Source organism: Caretta caretta, chromosome 13 (assembly GCF_965140235.1).
Source record: "Caretta caretta isolate rCarCar2 chromosome 13, rCarCar1.hap1, whole genome shotgun sequence".
Classification (NCBI taxonomy): Eukaryota; Metazoa; Chordata; order Testudines; family Cheloniidae; genus Caretta; species Caretta caretta.
Genome location: NC_134218.1, coordinates 4,558,038 through 4,576,948, shown reverse-complemented (window position 1 = coordinate 4,576,948; position 18,911 = coordinate 4,558,038). Strand labels below are relative to the sequence as shown.

The 18,911-nt window shown below is 50.6% G+C and overlaps 1 protein-coding gene across 1 annotated transcript; it reads right to left on the bottom strand.

Annotated features, from left to right (window-relative positions):
* Positions 1–7,969: 7,969 nt before the first annotated feature.
* ABHD16B (abhydrolase domain containing 16B) lies at positions 7,970–9,316 on the bottom strand. Its single transcript, XM_048820667.1, has one exon. The coding sequence runs from the start codon at positions 9,314–9,316 to the stop codon at positions 7,970–7,972; it is 1,347 nt and encodes a 448-aa protein (XP_048676624.1).
* Between the last annotated feature and the right edge of the window lie 9,595 nt (positions 9,317–18,911).

The window sequence follows — 18,911 nt, the reverse complement described above, 5'->3', positions numbered from 1 at the left end:
CACGTCCCCGGACCGGAAACGGCCGCTTCGGGGGTGGGGCCACGAAAGGGGTGACTCGGGCGTGGTGGGCGGGGCACGGAACAGAGGAGCCGGCAAACGTCATGGGTAGGGGGCGGGGCCAGAAGGCACCCGATGACGTCAGGACGAGGGAGAGGGGAACAAAGGTTTAACGGGTCGGTTGGCGAGAGAGGTGGGGGGCGCTCGGGGTGAGGGGACCTTGGGTAGGTTGGGAGGGGTCTCATGGCCTGATGGGAACTTGGGGGGCCAGGGACGGGGGGGTGGCTGAGGGGATAATGGGAACTTGAGGGCAGAGAATTGGGGGCTGGGAATTTGGGGGGCTGGAGGGGCTAGGGGTTCTTGGGAACTTGGGGGGCTGGAGGGGCTAGGGGTTGTTGGGCTGGAAAGGGTTAGGGGTTGTTGGGAACTTGGGGGGGCTGGAGGGGCTAGGGGTTGTTGGGAACTTGGGGGGCTGGAGGGGCTGGGGTCGTTGGGCTGGAAAGGGTTAGGGGTTGTTGGGAACTTGGGGGGCTGGAGGGGCTAGGGGTTGTTGGGAACTTGGGGGGCTGGAAAGGGTTAGGGGTTGTTGGGAACTTGGGGGACTAGGAGCAAAGGATGCTCCTGCTCCTCTGCCAGGCAAGCGGCTACTTTGTGGCTGTGTTCGTGCCCAGCACAGGGGTACCTCTGGATAGTTGACTGCCCTGGGGAGCTTCTTGAGTCCATGTGGGGGCACTGTGCACATCTGTAGCATTTTTCAGCCTCTGCAGGCCATGGCTTTCCTGCGTATTAGACCCATTAACTTATCCCACAGTGCAATCGAGTTGGGCTCCAGCCCTGCACGGGCTGCTCCCTTGTGCAGTTGAGTAGGCCACATTGAACCAGAACAATATGCCACTCCAAGCCCCAGTGCAGAACTGAATAGGGGCAGCAGTGGATGGGGAATCAGCACAACCCTTGGGTTCTATTCCTAGCTCTGTATGATCTTTGGCAAGTCTCTTCACCCCTGCGGACCAAATTCAGCCCACTAAAGTCACTTACACTACAGCTGAATCTAGCCATCTTTGCCTCTGTTTCTGCATCTCTGGAATGGTGCTAATGCTTCTCTGCCTCAGCGATAAAGCTTAACTCAGATACATTATGCTAAGAAGTGCCTAGAGGCAAAATATCATCATGTTCTGCTGGCTTGCAACCTGAGCAGTAGCCAATGTAAAGGCCGTGCCATCAGAAATACAGTCAGCTTTCTGTGGGCCTGCCACTTGTCAGGGTGCTACTGGGAGAGGAGAATTGACAGCTCCCACTATATGCTGTCTGAGTAGTTATACCAATTTCCCAGATTATGAAACAAACCTAACAGCAACAACCCTATAACGCAGTTGGGACACCTAACATTTCAGTTTGCTATTCTATAGCCCCAAACTAGCACTGATTATCAAAAACACCCTATCAAAGAAGTATAAGATGGAAGAGATGCATTATGCCATTTAGAAAAGGAGTACTTGTGGCACCTTAGAGACTAACAAATTTATTTGAGCATAAGCTTTCGTGAGCTACAGCTCACTTCATCGGATGCATTCAATGGAAAATACAATGGGGAGATTTATATACATAGAACATGAAACAATGGGTGTTATCATACACACTGTAACGAGAGACTGTCCAGTTTGATCAATGTACATGGCAGAGGGGCATTGCTGGCACATGATGGCATATATCACTTTGGTAGATGTGCAGGTGTATGAGCCTCTGATAGTGTAGCTGATGTGATAAGGCCCGATGATGGTGTCCCCTGAATAGATATGTGGTCATTGGCAACGGGCTTTGTTGCAAGGGTAGGTTCCTGGGTTAGTGTTTTTGTTGTGTGGTATGTGGTTGCTGGAGAGTATTTGCTTCAGGTTGGGGGGCTGTCTGTAAGCAAGGCATGCACTGAATGCATCCGATGAAGTGAGCTGTACCTCGCAGGGCAACATGTACATTCATTAAAGCTGATACAATAATTAAAAAAATACTCTTCCCAAATCCATTAAACCTTGTTTTTAGGCCCAGTGTGTAATTTTCTTTGCATTTTTAGGAGATATATTTCATACAGAAGACACATTCATCCAGCCCTCCAGCCACGTCTGGCTGAGAATTGGGAGGTGGAGAAGAAAGGGCAAAGCAACAAGAGCTGGCCACGGCTGTTTTTCTTTCAGCCTCTTCCAATTCTTGCTTGCTATGTCCTTGTTTGAAGGGGAGGTGGCAGCACCAGCAAGAGAATCCTCTCTGCCCACTTGCCAGGACAAGTGCTATTTATGTTATTTTTATTATTGTTCCACCCCAGTTGTGACCTAGGTATGAGCCAAAGCCATGATGTGGTTCCGTTTTAAAAATCCCCACCTTGTCCTTCGTCATTGGAAATACCCCTTCTTCCACCACCCGAAAAAGAATTAATAGGAAAATCCATTTTACTCTGATCCATATTTCCTTCTCTGTTTTCAAAGGGCCCCCTTGCTCCAGTCATTGCATAACTACTGTAAGCCATCTCTTCCTCTGTAAGAACCCTTCACAAAGGAGTCATACCCCAGCACCACTGAAAATAGCAAAGCTCTCTTAATCTAGGACTTCACTTGCCACAAGGAGAACCCACAGCTAGCTGTTGTCTTTACATCTTGTGCCTTCATTATCAGCCTTTATGCAGGACCACAAAGGTCATTTCAAGACAACTTTGCCGTTAGCAACCATATGGCTTCCATACCATGTGACCGCAAGGAGACAAACTTCTTCCCTGCCAAGTGGAATTCTACATTTCCTTCCCAAGAGGGAATGAACTCTCAGGGTGGCTCATTAATTCACAATGAAACATTTCCCGTCATCCTGCCCATTAGTCGCCAGAGGATTTGGAACTCCCATAGTGATCAGGACCTCCCTAAGAAATGCAGATCCCTTTGCTAACCCTCCATGTCTTAAGGACACACAAACATCCAATGAGAGAAAAAAATATCTCTGAAAAATGAGGTTTTTGCTCTATGTTTGTATGTGCGTTTGTGTGTGACATGTGCAGAGACTCTATATGTAGGAAATACCCCAGTTACCGAGAAGCAGAGCACAGAATATATAGCAACATGCTCTTCTGTATCATACCAAAAGGCCACTGCCAGGTCAGAAATTTAGGTTTTGTTAAAAAGAATGGCTTTATTAATAATAAATGATGATAATACTTATAGAACTTTCCAGCTGAGCATTTCAGTGCTCTTCACAATCATTAAAGGGGCATCAGTGTCGTGAAAATCCCACTTCTATCTAAAAATGCTCTATTCTGGTTAGAAGTAACACAAAGCTGCAGAGAACTGAAAGGAGTTAGCAGGAAAAGAACACTCTTTTCTATTTTCACTGTGTTCCCTTTATGCTGTTGGCAGCACTTTGCTTATACTCGGTTTCATGGTTTCCCTGTCAAACAGGTCGGCTGCAACCCTGCACATGTTTAACTTCGATTTCTGTGGGACTGCTCACAGGCTTAAACCTGAATACATGCCGAAGTGTTTGCAGGATCAGTGCCTCAGTCAGTTTCTCCTTTGCTGAAAAGAGCCTGATAACAGTTGAAAGGGGATCAGGAAAGGGCTAGTCGGTTGCATTTTTCTTTATTTTTGCCATTTGGTTTATTGAAATATCTAGTCAGTTGTATTTTTGTTTTTAGTCAGTTTCACGTTCTGATTTTCTGCCACTAGTCTGTTTTCATTGCCCAAGATAAGGCACGTGTAAAAAGGCAAGCAAATAGAAAAGGTGGAAAGTGCATTCGTTCTCCAACATTATTTCCAATAGGAACACATGCAAGGCTACATGATGGTGCAGTGGCGTATAAAAGTTTTCTCAGGATCAGTTTGTAATAACCCCATTATTCACGAGAGGCGAGGTCACCAAGAACTTATGCAGGTCATCCCAAATGAGTGCCCAAAGCTCCTTTATGCCACATCAACACACATCCTGCACATGCTGGATAGTTTACAGAAAACGTTTTTTAAAAATGTTGTAGGGAGCTTAACATTTTGTATTGGGACTATTTTTTGCATCCCTCCATCGATGTAGGTATGTGCCTGAGTTAGTATGGTCCCGATTTTAAAACAGCCCAGCACCCAAAAGCTCCCAATGAAAACAATGGGAGGGGGCCACTGAGTGCTGAGCCCTTTTGAAAATCTGGCCACTTCATTGAGATGCCTAGTCAGGAACTGAGCTCTTTTGAAAATCTGGCCACATGAACACGGATGTACAGGGCTCAGGAGGAGCCATAAAGCACCCTACCATTACCTCAGATAGCTTTGCTGTACATAAATGTACTACTTTAAAGTCCAGTATCTCCAGAGGTAGGAGCAAGAGCTGTGTGTGTCCCACTGGGAAGCTGGGACTCTCTCCCTTTCCAATGGTATAAAGCTTCTGTTTCTAGTTTCACTGGATCTCAGGACATTGGGCCTTAAATCTGTCCCAGGTGCTGCACTGATTAGTCCCTGTTCTGCCCCACTGGACAGTGAAGTTTTGAGGGAGGGAAGGTGCAACTCCACATCTGGGGGGAAGAAGAAACCATTTTTGTGCCAGGCTGATTTTTTGTATTTGAAATGGCATCTATCCGAAGCCGCTAGATGGGCTGGAAATGAATTTGTGGGCAGAGTGCAGGTGACCCGACCAGGTTGCCTGGTAACTACAGTGTATCCCCTGGCTTTGCTGTCTAACTCATCTCTGCAGGTGGGATGGATATTGATATTGACAGCTAGAGCTGTAACCAGATGAACCTGACAGCGTCCCCTTAAAGCTGGTTCCTAAGAGCACAGTTTACTCCAGCAGCGCCCAGGATGCAGGGCCGCCAGCGCTGTGCAGTGTACGTGCCTCCCCTTTGGGATGTGTTCATTTCTAAACTTCCAAACAGCCCTTTTCAGAAGCATTAGCTCACTCTCGCCACCACAGACCGGCTCGCTACAGATCGTCCCGGAGTTCCCTTTTTACTGTTGTGGCGTTTGTCATCTGTGTGGGTTTGTCGCCTTTTCTGCTATTCAACAGCAAACCGTGACATTTGCATCAAGCCTGGACCCTGTTGTCTTTCAGTTCCCTGCGCATGGGGCCATGAGCAGAGAATGTATAATTGATAGATTTATTCCTACGCCCCCACAGGAGCGGTGTGTTCTCTCCCCTTCCACACATCTAATCCCTGACACACACATGCACACACAGTGCTTCCCAACTGGGCAGTGCGCTTCAAGAGCAGCTGGGAATGGAGAGGGAGAAGGGGGGGAGGCAAGCCTTGAAGGGCAAAAGGAACATCCCATTGCTTTCTGAGAGGCAGGTGGAATCTAGCCCACGTCCCATGGGCCTGCTACATGTCTAGAGAAAGCAGAGGGCACCGCGGGGCAGCACACCTTATGCCAGCCCTGCTCAGCCAGAGTCTAGCCACAAAACTTCCTTCTTCATCAGATGTGAGACCTGTTTGTTTTCTAGCTGCACTAGCTGCAGCAAATGAAACCCACAGCCTTAGGAGTAGATGTGCACTGCGCTTCTGCCACCTGCCCCCCCTCTCTGAAATCAGAAGCCAGTGTTTGCCCAGGCCTCAGGCTCCTGTTGGCACCAGCTGCTTCCAGACCATGGGACAGACCCAGAATCCATTCCAGGTGGGCACAAGCCTTTCCAGTCTGTCATTTCTCCGCGTCTGTTCTGCGCTCAGGCAGACTCTCTCTAGTCTGTTGAGTCCCTTGGAATCAGAAATGGATTGGGCTCAGTGCCCCTCTAAAAGAAAACCCTGACCTAGATTTCACTGCCCACTTGCCATGCCCATCCAGTACCGCTCTCTCCCATCCTTCCCCCTCTGCTGGAAAGGGCGAGGGCCTGATAAGGGGCCCTATAAAGCCATCTTGGCCTGCACTCATAAAAGCAAATAGAGCAAGTCCTGTCGGCTGATAGGGCCATATCACTGTTGCCTAGCACTGCACATTTCCAAAGCATCTAAGAATTAACTCAACATCTCTAAAACACCAGTGTGAGGAGGGGGAGCAAGTGTTATTATCCCACCTGGGATGGGGAAACTGAGGCACACAGTGGTGGATGGCCATATCTTTTCACTAGCACACAGTCCAGGGGAAGGGGTTCCATGCTGGGGAGGTCACAATCTCCCCATCAAGGCAGCAGAGCCACTCCCCAGCTGCCACTAAGGCCTCTGTCCCTTTCCCCCAGGATATGGTTTGGCTGGGAGATCTGCATGGTTCATGTTTGCAGCATTCTGGACCTGGTCCTATTATGGGCCACAGGACTTGGCCCTAAGTAATTTTTCCAGCACTAGGAGCGGAACTCAGCAGTCCCTGCCACCAAGGCCTGCTGTACACAATCCTCTCTTCCCTGCAGACTTCCCCGCAACCTGCCCTCCAGCCAGGAACCCCAAATGCCCTCTCCAACCGAAGTCACACTCTCTTTACCCTGCCGTCCAGCGGTGCTTCCCTTCTGCTCCACCCATGGGTCTTTAGTGGCCCTGTCCTCTTCCATCCAAAGCCCCAGTTTCTTCGGACACTTACCACGTCTGCTGCTCCTGCTGGTGGCAAGCAATCGCAGCTGCCTGCTACTGCCTAGTGGGGGCAGGGGAGTGATTCCCCACATGAGGAGCTCTTGCTCCCCCAGAAGAGGCCGCAAGATGGGTTGGTGGGTTCCAAAGAGCTGCCGGCCACCTGTATCCACTCCCTGGCTGCAGCACGAGATTCCTGCAGTGAGGGCAAAGATGTGGCAGGCTGCTCTCGGTCCACCCTGCTCTCCCCTCTGGCAACCCCTGCTGCCTCTACCCCACTGCCTCCCCTTGGGGGCCAGCCAGCCCCCATGGAGACTCACCATGCCCTTTGTGACAGCATCAGCTCCTGTAAGGTGCCTCCTATACTCACCCCCTCCCTCAGGCCCTGCAGAGGCTACCAGGGTGTGGGTCGTGCCTGGGGTGTTCCATCAATTATGTCTAGCATTATGGAGCAGTTTTACATGAATGTGACTTAATGTCACCCTGTCTGGTCTTAAAAAGCTACATCCTCCCCACACCTCCCTGAGACCTTCATCCCATTCCCTAGAGAGCCCCAGTTCTCCCCATCTCTCCACTCCTCTCCCTACAGAGATTCTCTAATCTCCCAGGTCATCGCTCTTGCTCCTGTCTCCCAGAGCCCTGTGCTGAGCACTGAAACTCACCCCACATATCAAGTCTTTAAAATTTACCACCCCCACCACTCACAAACACCTCCCACAGTCCCACACCAAGGTTGCAGGAGGCGTTAAGCGAATGACAGGCCCTAGTGTGAGGACAAACTCGTCTCTTTCCCATCTATACCAAACGTTGACTGGTTTATACAAAATCTGGTGCTTCAAATGCAATGTGACAATTAGCTGCGAAATAATTCCAACCACGATAGGCGTCCCATCCAGCTTAGACCCCTCCCGTGTGATGATGTGGCTCTGCCGTCCCACTCCCAGGAGGCCACATGCCCAGTGGGAGAAGGGACGAGCAGGGGAATGGCAGATGGACGACAGAGTGGGTGGGGTAATTCACCACTGCTGTCCCAGTCCCACCACTCAGCACAGTGATGTCACAATCCCACTTCTCAGGTCTATGAGTCACAACTCCATGCTCAACAACACTCTGTCGCAGGGCAGCAGCCGAGAGGGCGGGAGGTGGACAAGGTGGGTAAGTGGATGGGATGAAAAACCAGTCAGCTCCTCCTCCCCGGCCTGCGACACGTTCCTAGAGACCTGCTAGTAGTTGCTAATCATTTTCAATGTCGTGTGATCTTTTAACCACTTTATTTTGCATCCATCCACTCCCCGCTGGGTGAAATAAAGCCCCTCAGAGCCTGCAGAGCTTGTCACTTCACCTTTACTGGGTGCTCAGATGGGAATAATTGGAAACGCACACAATGAGCATATTGAAGAGGGAAACCCAGCTTGTTAAGTCCCTCTTTCTCTCTCCTGGGAAAATCTCCCCACCACTCCCCAGCTACAGCTTCCAGGGCATCTGGAATTCATTGGGCAGTAAGAGAGACCAGTGTGTGGCCTCCACATTCTTCATGTGCTTCCTGGCCAGAAACAAGGCCAGCTGCTGCCTTCTCCTGGGGGTCACATCCCTCCCGACCCTCCAGGGGAAGCTGTCTTCACCTCCGAGACAGGATTTGTAGCCTTGCAACTTGCTGACACACCAGTCATCATCCACCTCGAAGCGCCTGCAGACGGCCTCTTCCTGCCTGGGGTTGGAGGCTCGCAGCCAGTGGCGGACGGCCGCCTCCCCTTCCCAGGACATGACCTCGGGGTAGCGGGACTTCAGCAGCTGCAGGAGCAGCTCATTGCCTCTGTTGGACCTGATGTCAGCGAGCTGGTCCGCGGCACTGATGCGGGTGGTGGTGACCTCATCCTCAGTCCTCCGGATCAGCAGCACCGGCCCCGGGTAGCGGCAGAGCTGCTCAGCCACGTTGAGGTTGAAGTGCTGCCGTACCGTCCGGACCACCAGCTTGGTCCAGCTCTTGGGCATGACCTTCAGGGCCAGGGGGAGCAGGTCGTCGAAGGTGGCGTCCAGCACCAAGGCCCCCAGCTCCGGGTAGGTCTTGGCAGCCCAGGTGGCTGTGTAGCCCCCCAGGGACCAGCCATAGAGGATGATGTCTTGCACCCGAAAACCCAGGCGGCAGATGGCATACTGGATCACCACGTCCACAGCGTTGGCATCATTCTGTGGGAAGGGCAGGCCCGTGCTCCCAGCATAGCCGGGGTGGTTCCACCCCAGGGCCGAGTAGCCAGCCTCCAGTGGGGTGGAGAGACACCCCACTTCATAGAAACCAACATTCCCCTCGCAGCAGATCACCAGCTGCTTCCCTCGCTGCTCCTCCTCCATCCCCGAGCTCTTTCTCCTGTCCACAAACATGGTGTCGATCTCGTTCCCATCGCGAGCCACCAGCTTGGCCCGCTTCCCGTGAAACTCCTCCAGCAGGCGAGCCTGCCCCTTCACCAGTAAAGGCAGCAGGGCTTTCTGCATGAGGTACAGGGAGCCTGGGTAAAGCAGCCACCGGCCTAAGGAGTGAGCCACGATATAACAGACCAGCTGGCCAGGCAACTGCTTCATCTTGCGGAGGTAGTTACACTGGGTGGTCCTAGGCCCTCCGTGCAGAGCTGATCTGAGCAGACCCTTTCTGGCTGTGGTCTGGGACGCAGCCCGGTGGCCAGGGCTGCTATCCTTGTCGCCTGCCTCATCCCATCGGAAGTCCACGGGCCAGCTCCTGAACTCAAAGTTGTAATTGGCCATCAAATATGTTTTAAACACGTGGCCAAGAGCTTTAGTGAAGCATATAATGCACATAGGGGGAGCTGAGGACCTCGTCCATGCAAGAAGGAAACAGAAAGGGCACAAGGAAAGGGGCTCCAAGAAAGCTAGAAATCACAGGGCAAGTTGCCGCCAAGGGCCTCCATTGGAGAGGTTCCCCAGCAGATGTCAGCGGCAGCTCCGGGTTAATTAGCTGGGTTACAGCCCTTCCGCCATGACGTGCCCCTTTAAGCCGATGTAAGCCCAGCAATGTCTCCGAGAAATGCACAGGGCACTTCCTCCATGGTCTCCCCATGCCAGGTAATCAAGGCAGCGTAATAATGAGTGGGGTCAGTCTCCATTGTGAGCACGCGCTTCACTGAGTGCGAGGATCAGCTACCAACTGGCAAACCAGGGGTGCAGTTATCACTGAATACCACTAGGTGTCTTCTAAAGGCATGACCATGTGGGGTGTGGATACACGAGAGTTACTATAGAGGAGATCTATCTATCTATCTATTCCCATACACCCCCTTTAGCTAATCTATCTATCTATCTATCTATTCCCATACACCCCTTCTATCTATCTATCTATCTATCTATCTATCTATCTATCTATCTATCTATCTATCTATCCCCATACACCCCCTTTATCTATCTATCTATCTATCTATCTATCTATCTATCTATCTATCTATCTATCTATCTAACCCCATACACCCCTTTTATCTAATCTAATCTATCTATCTATTCCCATACACCCCCTTTATCTATCTATCTATCTATCTATCTATCTATCTATCTATCTATCTATCTATCTATCTATCTATCTATCTATCACAACAAAATGCAAAACTGCCCCGCTCAGCCTAACAGCAGCTCCTGGCACATGCCTGGCAGATCAGAGACAGTTTTAATAACAAAAGAAGCCCATTATTTTTACAACCCATACCCCTTTCTTTGATCTCCAATAACCCTGTCCAGTGTAAGAGAGCATTTGCCTTCTGTAACCCTATGTAATGCTGCTGCACAGAGCTACATGTACCTCTGTGCATCAGTAACGAAGGCATTATTAGACTCAACAGGAAAACAAAAGTAAAATTAAAAATGGATTTTAAAAAAAATGTTTTATTGTTCCCCCCTCCCCATAGCTGCTTGGGTGCTACTGCTGTGATGTCCAAAGAGACGGCCCAGAAAAGAAAAGAAAAGAAAAGAAAAGAAAAGAAAAGAAAAGAAAAGAAAAGAAAAGAAAGCATCACTTTTTGAAACTACCTTGTTATGGAGCTGCAGCTAGCCAGAGATGTTAAGAGTAACAAGAAGGGTTTCTTCAGGTATGTTGGCAACAAGAAGAAAGCCAAGGAAAGTGTGGGCCCCTTACTGAATGAGGGAGGCAAACTAGTGACAGAGGATGTGGAAAAAGCTAATGTACTCAATGCTTTTTTTGCCTCTGTTTTCACTAACAAGGTCAGCTCCCAGACTGCTGCGCTGGGCATCACAAAATGGGGAAGAGATGGCCAGCCCTCTGTGGAGATAGAGGTGGTTAGGGACTATTTAGAAAAGCTGGACGTGCACAAGTCCATGGGGCCTGACGAGTTGCATCCGAGAGTGCTGAAGGAATTGGCGGCTGTGATTGCAGAGCCATTGGCCATTATCTTTGAAAACTCGTGGCGAACCGGGGAAGTCCCGGATGACTGGAAAAAGGCTAATGTAGTGCCAATCTTTAAAAAAGGGAAGAAGGAGGATCCTGGGAACTACAGGCCAGTCAGCCTCACCTCAGTCCCTGGAAAAATCATGGAGCAGGTCATCAAAGAATCAATTCTGAAGCACTTGCATGAGAGGAAAGTGATCAGGAACAGCCAGCATGGATTCACCAAGGGAAGGTCATGCCTGACTAATCTAATCGCCTTTTATGATGAGATTACTGGTTCTGTGGATGAAGGGAAAGCAGTGGATGTATTGTTTCTTGACTTTAGCAAAGCTTTTGACACAGTCTCCCACAGTATTCTTGTCAGCAAGTTAAGGAAGTATGGGCTGGATGAATGCACTATAAGGTGGGTAGAAAGCTGGCTAGATTGTCGGGCTCAACGGGTAGTGATCAATGGCTCCATGTCTAGTTGGCAGCCGGTATCAAGTGGAGTGCCCCAAGGGTCAGTCCTGGGACCGGTTTTGTTCAATATCTTCATAAATGATCTGGAGGATGGTGTGGATTGCACTCTCAGCAAATTTGCGGATGATACTAAACTGGGAGGAGTGGTAGATACGCTGGAGGGGAGGGATAGGATACAGAAGGACCTAGACAAATTGGAGGATTGGGCCAAAAGAAATCTGATGAGGTTCAATAAGGATAAGTGCAGGGTCCTGCACTTAGGACGGAAGAACCCAATGCACAGCTACAGACTAGGGACCGAATGGCTAGGCAGCAGTTCTGCGGAAAAGGACCTAGGGGTGACAGTGGACGAGAAGCTGGATATGAGTCAGCAGTGTGCCCTTGTTGCCAAGAAGGCCAATGGCATTTTGGGATGTATAAGTAGGGGCATAGCGAGCAGATCGAGGGACGTGATCGTTCCCCTCTATTCGACATTGGTGAGGCCTCATCTGGAGTACTGTGTCCAGTTTTGGGCCCCACACTACAAGAAGGATGTGGATAAATTGGAGAGAGTCCAGCGAAGGGCAACAAAAATGATTAGGGGTCTGGAACACATGACTTATGAGGAGAGGCTGAGGGAGCTGGGATTGTTTAGCCTGCAGAAGAGAAGAATGAGGGGGGATTTGATAGCTGCTTTCAACTACCTGAAAGGGGGTTCCAAAGAGGATGGCTCTAGACTGTTCTCAATGGTAGCAGATGACAGAACGAGGAGTAATGGTCTCAAGTTGCAGTGGGGGAGGTTTAGATTGGATATTAGGAAAAACTTTTTCACTAAGAGGGTGGTGAAACACTGGAATGCGTTACCTAGGGAGGTGGTAGAATCTCCTTCCTTAGAGGTTTTTAAGGTCAGGCTTGACAAGGCCCTGGCTGGGATGATTTAACTGGGAATTGGTCCTGCTTCGAGCAGGGGGTTGGACTAGATGACCTTCTGGGGTCCCTTCCAACCCTGATATTCTATGATTCTATGATTCTATTTGTGTTCAGATAAAGGTCATGATCCTCAAGATCACCCCCAATTCCTACTGGAATCAACGCTTGGCATCTCTCAAGATCAGGCCCTATGTTCAGGAAGTACCACTGAAATGCAGCCCTCTCTGGGGTGGTGGGTAGCAGCCAGCACACAGCACGCTAGGGAGGGGGAGGAAACATTTTCCCCAAGGACATGGGAGCAAACCCCACTCTTCAAAACCATGATATCTTTAAAGGTCACAGCGAGCAAACAGGAACTGGGTTTTTAATTGCTCATCCAGACTGGTACTCAATTTAGTTCCCTTTGCAGGAGGAGAGACTCCTACTTGCATTCAACCAGAGATGCTGAGGGGTCTGGACATTTCCTGCTTTATGCTTAGATCACTGTGTCACCCTGGGTCAAGAGCCTTCACACTGAGCAGAGATAACACGAGCTGGATCTATTGGGAAGTCACAGGTTTTACTGGCTGGAAAACCCCCCTTGTGCATCAGGTGAACCAGATCCTCTTTTCTTTGTTTAGCGCCTGAACTTCTCTCTGTTTCATGCCGGGAGGCTGTAGCCTCTGTACCTTTCAGGCAGGAGCCAAGAGGGAAGTGCCCCTGTGACTGCAAGAGGCGTTCCTCTTTCTCAGACCTCCTGACACCCCTCACCACTCCACTGCAAGGGTATCGCCTTCCTACTCCTCAAAACTGCCGCTCACCAGACGCAATCTTCCTCTTTTCTCAAAACCTAAAATAACCCCAAGCCCCACCGGGGAGACAGCTGGGGGTCATGGTTCCTCTTTCAGCACACCCAGCATGGGGGAAGAGAGAAGGATCATCAAGTGGGCCCAGAACAACGTGGGAGGGAAGGAGCTAACCCAGAGCCAATACGGGATGCCTGACAGCTTCCTCCATCGGACAGTGTTGCCTGAGACATGGGTCCTCATGGGGGGATGGGGAATAACTTGGGGGACCATTGATGTGGACCCTTGTAATTCCATTTGGGTTGTGAAGGGGTGCACTGGGAGGGGCGGGGGCTAGAAAACAATGTGTAGCTCCAGTCTCCGAGGTGGAATGTGGCAAACCTTCCTGAAGTAGGATTTGCGGGTTACTGGCTTCTTAAGAGGGACTTCTCTGCGCAGCAGGCAACTGGGGCTTGCCCAGTTTCTATCCGATCTCCAGTTTGTGAGCCATGCACATTCAATATCCCCAGGTTCAGAGGCACCTGCACTGCCCTGAATATGCAGGGCCCTACTGAGACCTCACACCCATTCCAAACCATGCTCAAGGCAGACAGCAAAAACCACCAACACCCTGCTGCCTGGCGAACAGCAAGAAGCAGAGGAAATTCCCTCCTTGAAACCATCTCTTCCCTGGAAAGACTCAATAACTCCCCAGCCCAGGCCTGTGTTTTCCCAGCCCCGGGAGAGCTTTCAGTAGCTTGTGTTCTCATTTGCTAACTACCAGCCCTGGGCAGGATTCTGTTCTTATTTCATTTGCTGTGGATAACATTGGCGTTTATGAGGGGTACTTTCAAATCAGGGCGCCTGAAGTCAGGCTCCAGAGACCAGATATAGGCTCCTCCCCTCAGCAAGTGCTCCTGTACCTCAGAAAACCAGGCAACCTTTATTGAGGGGCAATTCAGGAGTCTAACTTTGGTATGCCAACTTTGCAGGTGTTGGCCCTAATTTCTCCTTGATTATCACAACTATTTTTAGTCCTGTGTCCAAGACAAATTTTTCAGTGGTTCTCAGCTGCAAACAAACCTGCTTCTGCTGGAAGAAGCGTCTGTCTGCCGGCCTCTCTGTCACCAGCCTATCTGCTCATGTCTCTCCTGCGTCCTGCCCCTGTCTGGGGGTTGCACTCCTCCTGCTTTTAGTTTACTTTGTTTTGCAGCCTTTCAGTGGTTTTAACCATTTGATGGCTGTGCATTTCCATTCATAGCCATGGGGTATTTTTTTTTCATCAGTTTTCAAAGGGAGGTTGATACCGAAATTGACCGGTTGAAATAGAATCCTGCCAGGCTTGTGAATACTATAACAATTTCCTGACCGCCAAACATAGGCGCCGACTCTGGCGAGGCGGGTGTGGGTGCTTGCGGGAAGAGCTGACTGGGTGTGGGGCCTGGGGCAGAGCAGGGTTCGAGCAAGTCTGAGTAAGTCAGCACCTATGCCTCCAAAGGAATGCACAATTGGTACTACACTGCACACCGTGGTCATGGCATCAGCAGGCACAGAATTCAGATCTTCCTGAGGCAGAGACATAGAAACCTTGAATGAAAGGAGAACATGCATTAGCTGTTAGCAGTATAGGGACTATGACACACAGCTGAGCAGTTCTAATTCCCTCCAATAGATGGCGATGGTGCACATACAGCTGAGCCAATTCTATATAATCTATAAAGGCGTGGATGCTACTTACTGCTCTCCCCAGCTTTGAGACTTTTCTGTCGCTTCCCTCCTCCCACCTGAGGAATTTCACAAACGTCACTGTGCAGACCTGGGTTTTGTTTTTACTTCACAGTTTGTGGGTTGAGGGTAAAGTAATCAAATGGAAGAAGAACTCTCTCTTTCAAAGGCTGAACCCAGGCTGTGTTCGAATGCTGGTGTCTGAGCTGCAGGCCACAGCCTGGGGGGGGGGCTCCCAAAGCACAGGCCAGGAGCATGCTGGGTCGTATCCCAGTCACAGCTCCACCCACAACCTCCCTCATTGACACCAGTGGGGTGGTACCACTGAGCAACTGGGGATCAAAGTGTTTCTCTCACAGAATGGGAGGTTGAAGGCCTAGTGTCAACCCTGGAGCCTCAAAGTATGATTAAAATCCAGGGCCTGTCCCCTCCCCGCTCCTGTGCAAACCAACTTTGAACGGAGGATCTAAGATGGGCTGGGCCTAGGAAGGAATCCCCCCGCAACATAGCACTGGACACATCTGTACAGCCCCTCGCAGCGCTAGGGCCCTGGGCCATGCCTAGGACTCCTGGGTTCTACAATCATACAAATCATAATAATAATTAATAAAGAGGCAGCTGCTCTGTTACCACAGCAGTTATAGGCTGAAATAGGAGCTGGGGCCTGGGCAGGGGTTATGGCAGTGGATCCACGAGCAACTTCCCCTCACCCCTCTCTGCCATGCCCCTGAGCCGCTGTGAACAGAAGCACATCCACAGAGCGAACGGCTTGGGGAACCCACCCTGGGCGGTCTCCACACATCAGCCCCCCATACCCTCTGTGCAGTGGAACCGGGTCCATCCTGCCACATTTCGGAGGCTTCCAACTCCACAGCGGGGCAAATCCTGGGACCAGGGAGAGCTTCCCTGGAGCAAAGCAAAGCACGGAAGTCTGTCTAGTTAGAGAAGGCGGGGTAGTTTGAGAAACTGTGGGGGTGACCGGGCCAGGAGGAGAACAGAGCAAAATGGGATCAAAGAGTAAAAAGCCAATGGGTGGATCAAATTCATCAAGGGGAGGGAGGGATAATTGATGGGGGAGAAAGGGAGAGGGAAGGGTCAGCCGGGCTCATGTCGACAGCTGGGAAGGAAGTGGGATGGGAAGTTAGCAGGAAAATAAGAGATCTGACCTGAAACAGTAAAGAAACAAGAGCTCAGTGGGGAGGGGAAGAGAGGGGAGATCTCCCCTAAACCCTGTTCTCAGGCCTGTTAGTGGTACTGGGTTCCCCAAAATCATTCTTTGAGGCTGGACCCAGAGAGGTCACTGAGGTCACCGTTACTTAGTGAACTGATGTAAGAAAACACCGGTGCCTTGAGTGATTCTCCCCAGGGACGGGGCTGGGAACGGAGACTGGCTGGGGCTTCCTGAAATCTTTAGAGCTTTATTGCCAGCCCTTGATTCTCCCCCTGGAGAAATTACTTCGCGTGCAACAAAAACATGTTTTCCTAAAGGAATGAGCCGAGTTACCTCTCGCTACAGGAAAAAATAAAATGTAAACCACCCTGGACTGACCGTTCTTCTCCAGCCGCACGGCTCCTGCGGGGCCAGGGAGCGGGGGGCACGGAGGGTGGCAGGCAGGAGAAACTAAAACCAGTTAAACTTAAGAATGTGAAAAAGGAAGAGGGATGGTCGCAGGGTCAAGATACGGGTCTGAGCCATGGGGCATCTGGAGTCAATTTCTGGCTCAGACCCAGCCTCCCTTGGGAAAGTCACATGGGACCAAGTTTCCAAGAACTCCACACCCACTGTTGGGGCTGGGTTTTCTACAGAGCCTCCCATGTTTCTGAAAATGTGATTCCTCATTTGCGGGCCTAAACATCCTTCAATCCTATGGCTCAGTTCCCCACACCTGTAAAACAGGGAGAGGACAACAACGTTTCCCTTCTCCCACCCTTGGTCTGTCTTCTCTAGTAAAACCATCGGCTCCACGGAGCAGGGACTGGTTCTCCCTATGTGTCTGCACAGCAAGGGCCCCGCTTTTGGTGGCAGCCCCTAGATGCTAGTGAAATAAATTATATACTAATAAACCCAGAGCAGTGTGACGCTGCAGGTAGGCCATGAGACGGGGAGGCTGGGTGCTAGTCTTGACTTTCCCCCTCACCCCCAATCTGCTGTGTGACTTTGGACACATGACTCATCTCCCCTGTGCCTCTATAAAATGGAGGTGATGCTCATTGTTGTAAAGCTCTTTGAGATCTACAGCTGATTTTCCCCTGGCTCAGGTACCAGAAGCCCCTGGGTCAGGCACTGCCGCAGGGATTCTGGGGAGCGTTTGATGAGTTCAGGCGGTAAGCAGCTGAATTTGAGTCATGATATGAGAGTCGGAGAACCCATGACCACATTGTCAGACCAGGGCCTCTAATTCTGCACAGGTGGTTCCAGACATGCTATGATGTGCATGTGCTGAATCATCAGTGGTTGGAAGTGCAAAAATAGAGGCCAAATGAAGCCTGTTTGGAAATTTGGCCTAGTAAGGTAAATAGGGTGGCATTTTCAAAAGCACCTGCGAGACTTAAGAGCCTGTGTCCCACTTCCAGAAGTGACTTAGGGTCAGATTTTCAAAAGAATGTAGGGAACCCCAAAGCCACCGATGAAATCAGTTGGAGTTAGGCCCCAAGGCACTTCTGAAACTCCCTCTGGGCACCGATCTGAATCTAACTATCTTTGAAAACCTGGCCCTCGGCACTAGGAAGTTAGTGGGACTTAGGCTGCTATGTCACTTTTAGGCTGTTTTGAAATGTGACCCTTAGCATCTGGAGGTCCTCCAGGTATGAGAACATCTGCACCCACTGCAGGAGGTTCAGGGAAATACCCTACAAACCATCATTTGCGGGTCCTGTTGTAGAACTTGTTCGATTTAAATCCATTTCCTCTCTCTCTCTCTTTTTTTTTTTCTTTTCACTTTTTTGGTCTAAGGCATTGGTTGGTCTCCAGCCTTCTCCCCCATCCAGCTCACCTCACCTTTGGAGCCATCCAGCACCATCTGCTACTTGGAAAAACCCGGTCTGCTAATCTGCTCTAAGCTCTCTGAATCCTATCTGCTCCCTCTAGTCTGTACAGTCTGCCGGGCGGTTTGATGGAAGAAAATGTCGCTATCGCCCAGGTTTGCTGGGATATATGAACAGTGACAGCCACAGCCCTTCAAAGCCATCCCTGGGGAGCGCAGGTGGCGTGTCTGCCGATGCTGCCGGGCTCTGCAGTGTCAGCTGTAATTAAGGTTCCATTGGCATTTCCATTATAAATGGGATGGTGTAGGGAGAGGATCAGCTTGTTTTATTTTAATACCTCAGGCATCCCAATCTGCAGCTCGCGGACACCCACCCACCCCACAGGCTGCCAGCCTGCATCTTTCGCTTTAATGTAAAAAAAAAAAAGGACATAAATTCTGCAGACATTTTTTGAGAGCAGGAAACACAGCTCTGGATTTCAGCCCTCGCACCCTTTCAGCCCTCGCAATGACTGTTTTGTAAACAGTGATGGGCCAGTTCATCCCTTCCCCAGAGCTAGGCTCTGATCCTCTATTCTGGGACATGCCAGGAGCTGCCCTTAGTTGCACCCTAGCTGCAATACCCCTTATGGGCTGTTCCAGCTGTCGGGAATAGCCAGGGCGTAGGAATGCCCCAGTTATGTGTCCTCTCTCCCTGCCTCATGCCCCAGGGAGGATGCCACATGGGATGGCACGAGGCTGGCTATCACCAGCTGTGCCTGTGCTGGGGTCTGCTCTATGCCAAGGCTGCTCTTTATGGATCGTTCTAGGGGCTTTGTGGCACCTTTCCTTTGCAGCCTCGCCAAAGCGAAGGGGCTGCAAGGCTGTTTGTCCCTTTGTGCTTAAAGCAGGCTGAGCAGTCATTCTAACTAATCAAGCCACACATCTAAGGCCTCATTCTCCCTGGACCCTAGAGTCACTCCGGATTGACATCATGGTCACAGAGGAGAATCCTACCCTCACGTTGGAAAATTAGCGGCTAGAGGCTAGTTCCCTGCATTAATATCACATTGAAAAATGGCTCAATATGGCATGAGAGGCCCTTTTCCCTGTGCACCTCCCGCAGCTCCAGCCCTAGCCTCCCACCGCTCTGCAGATGCACCTCAGGCCTGGCCCACAGCACC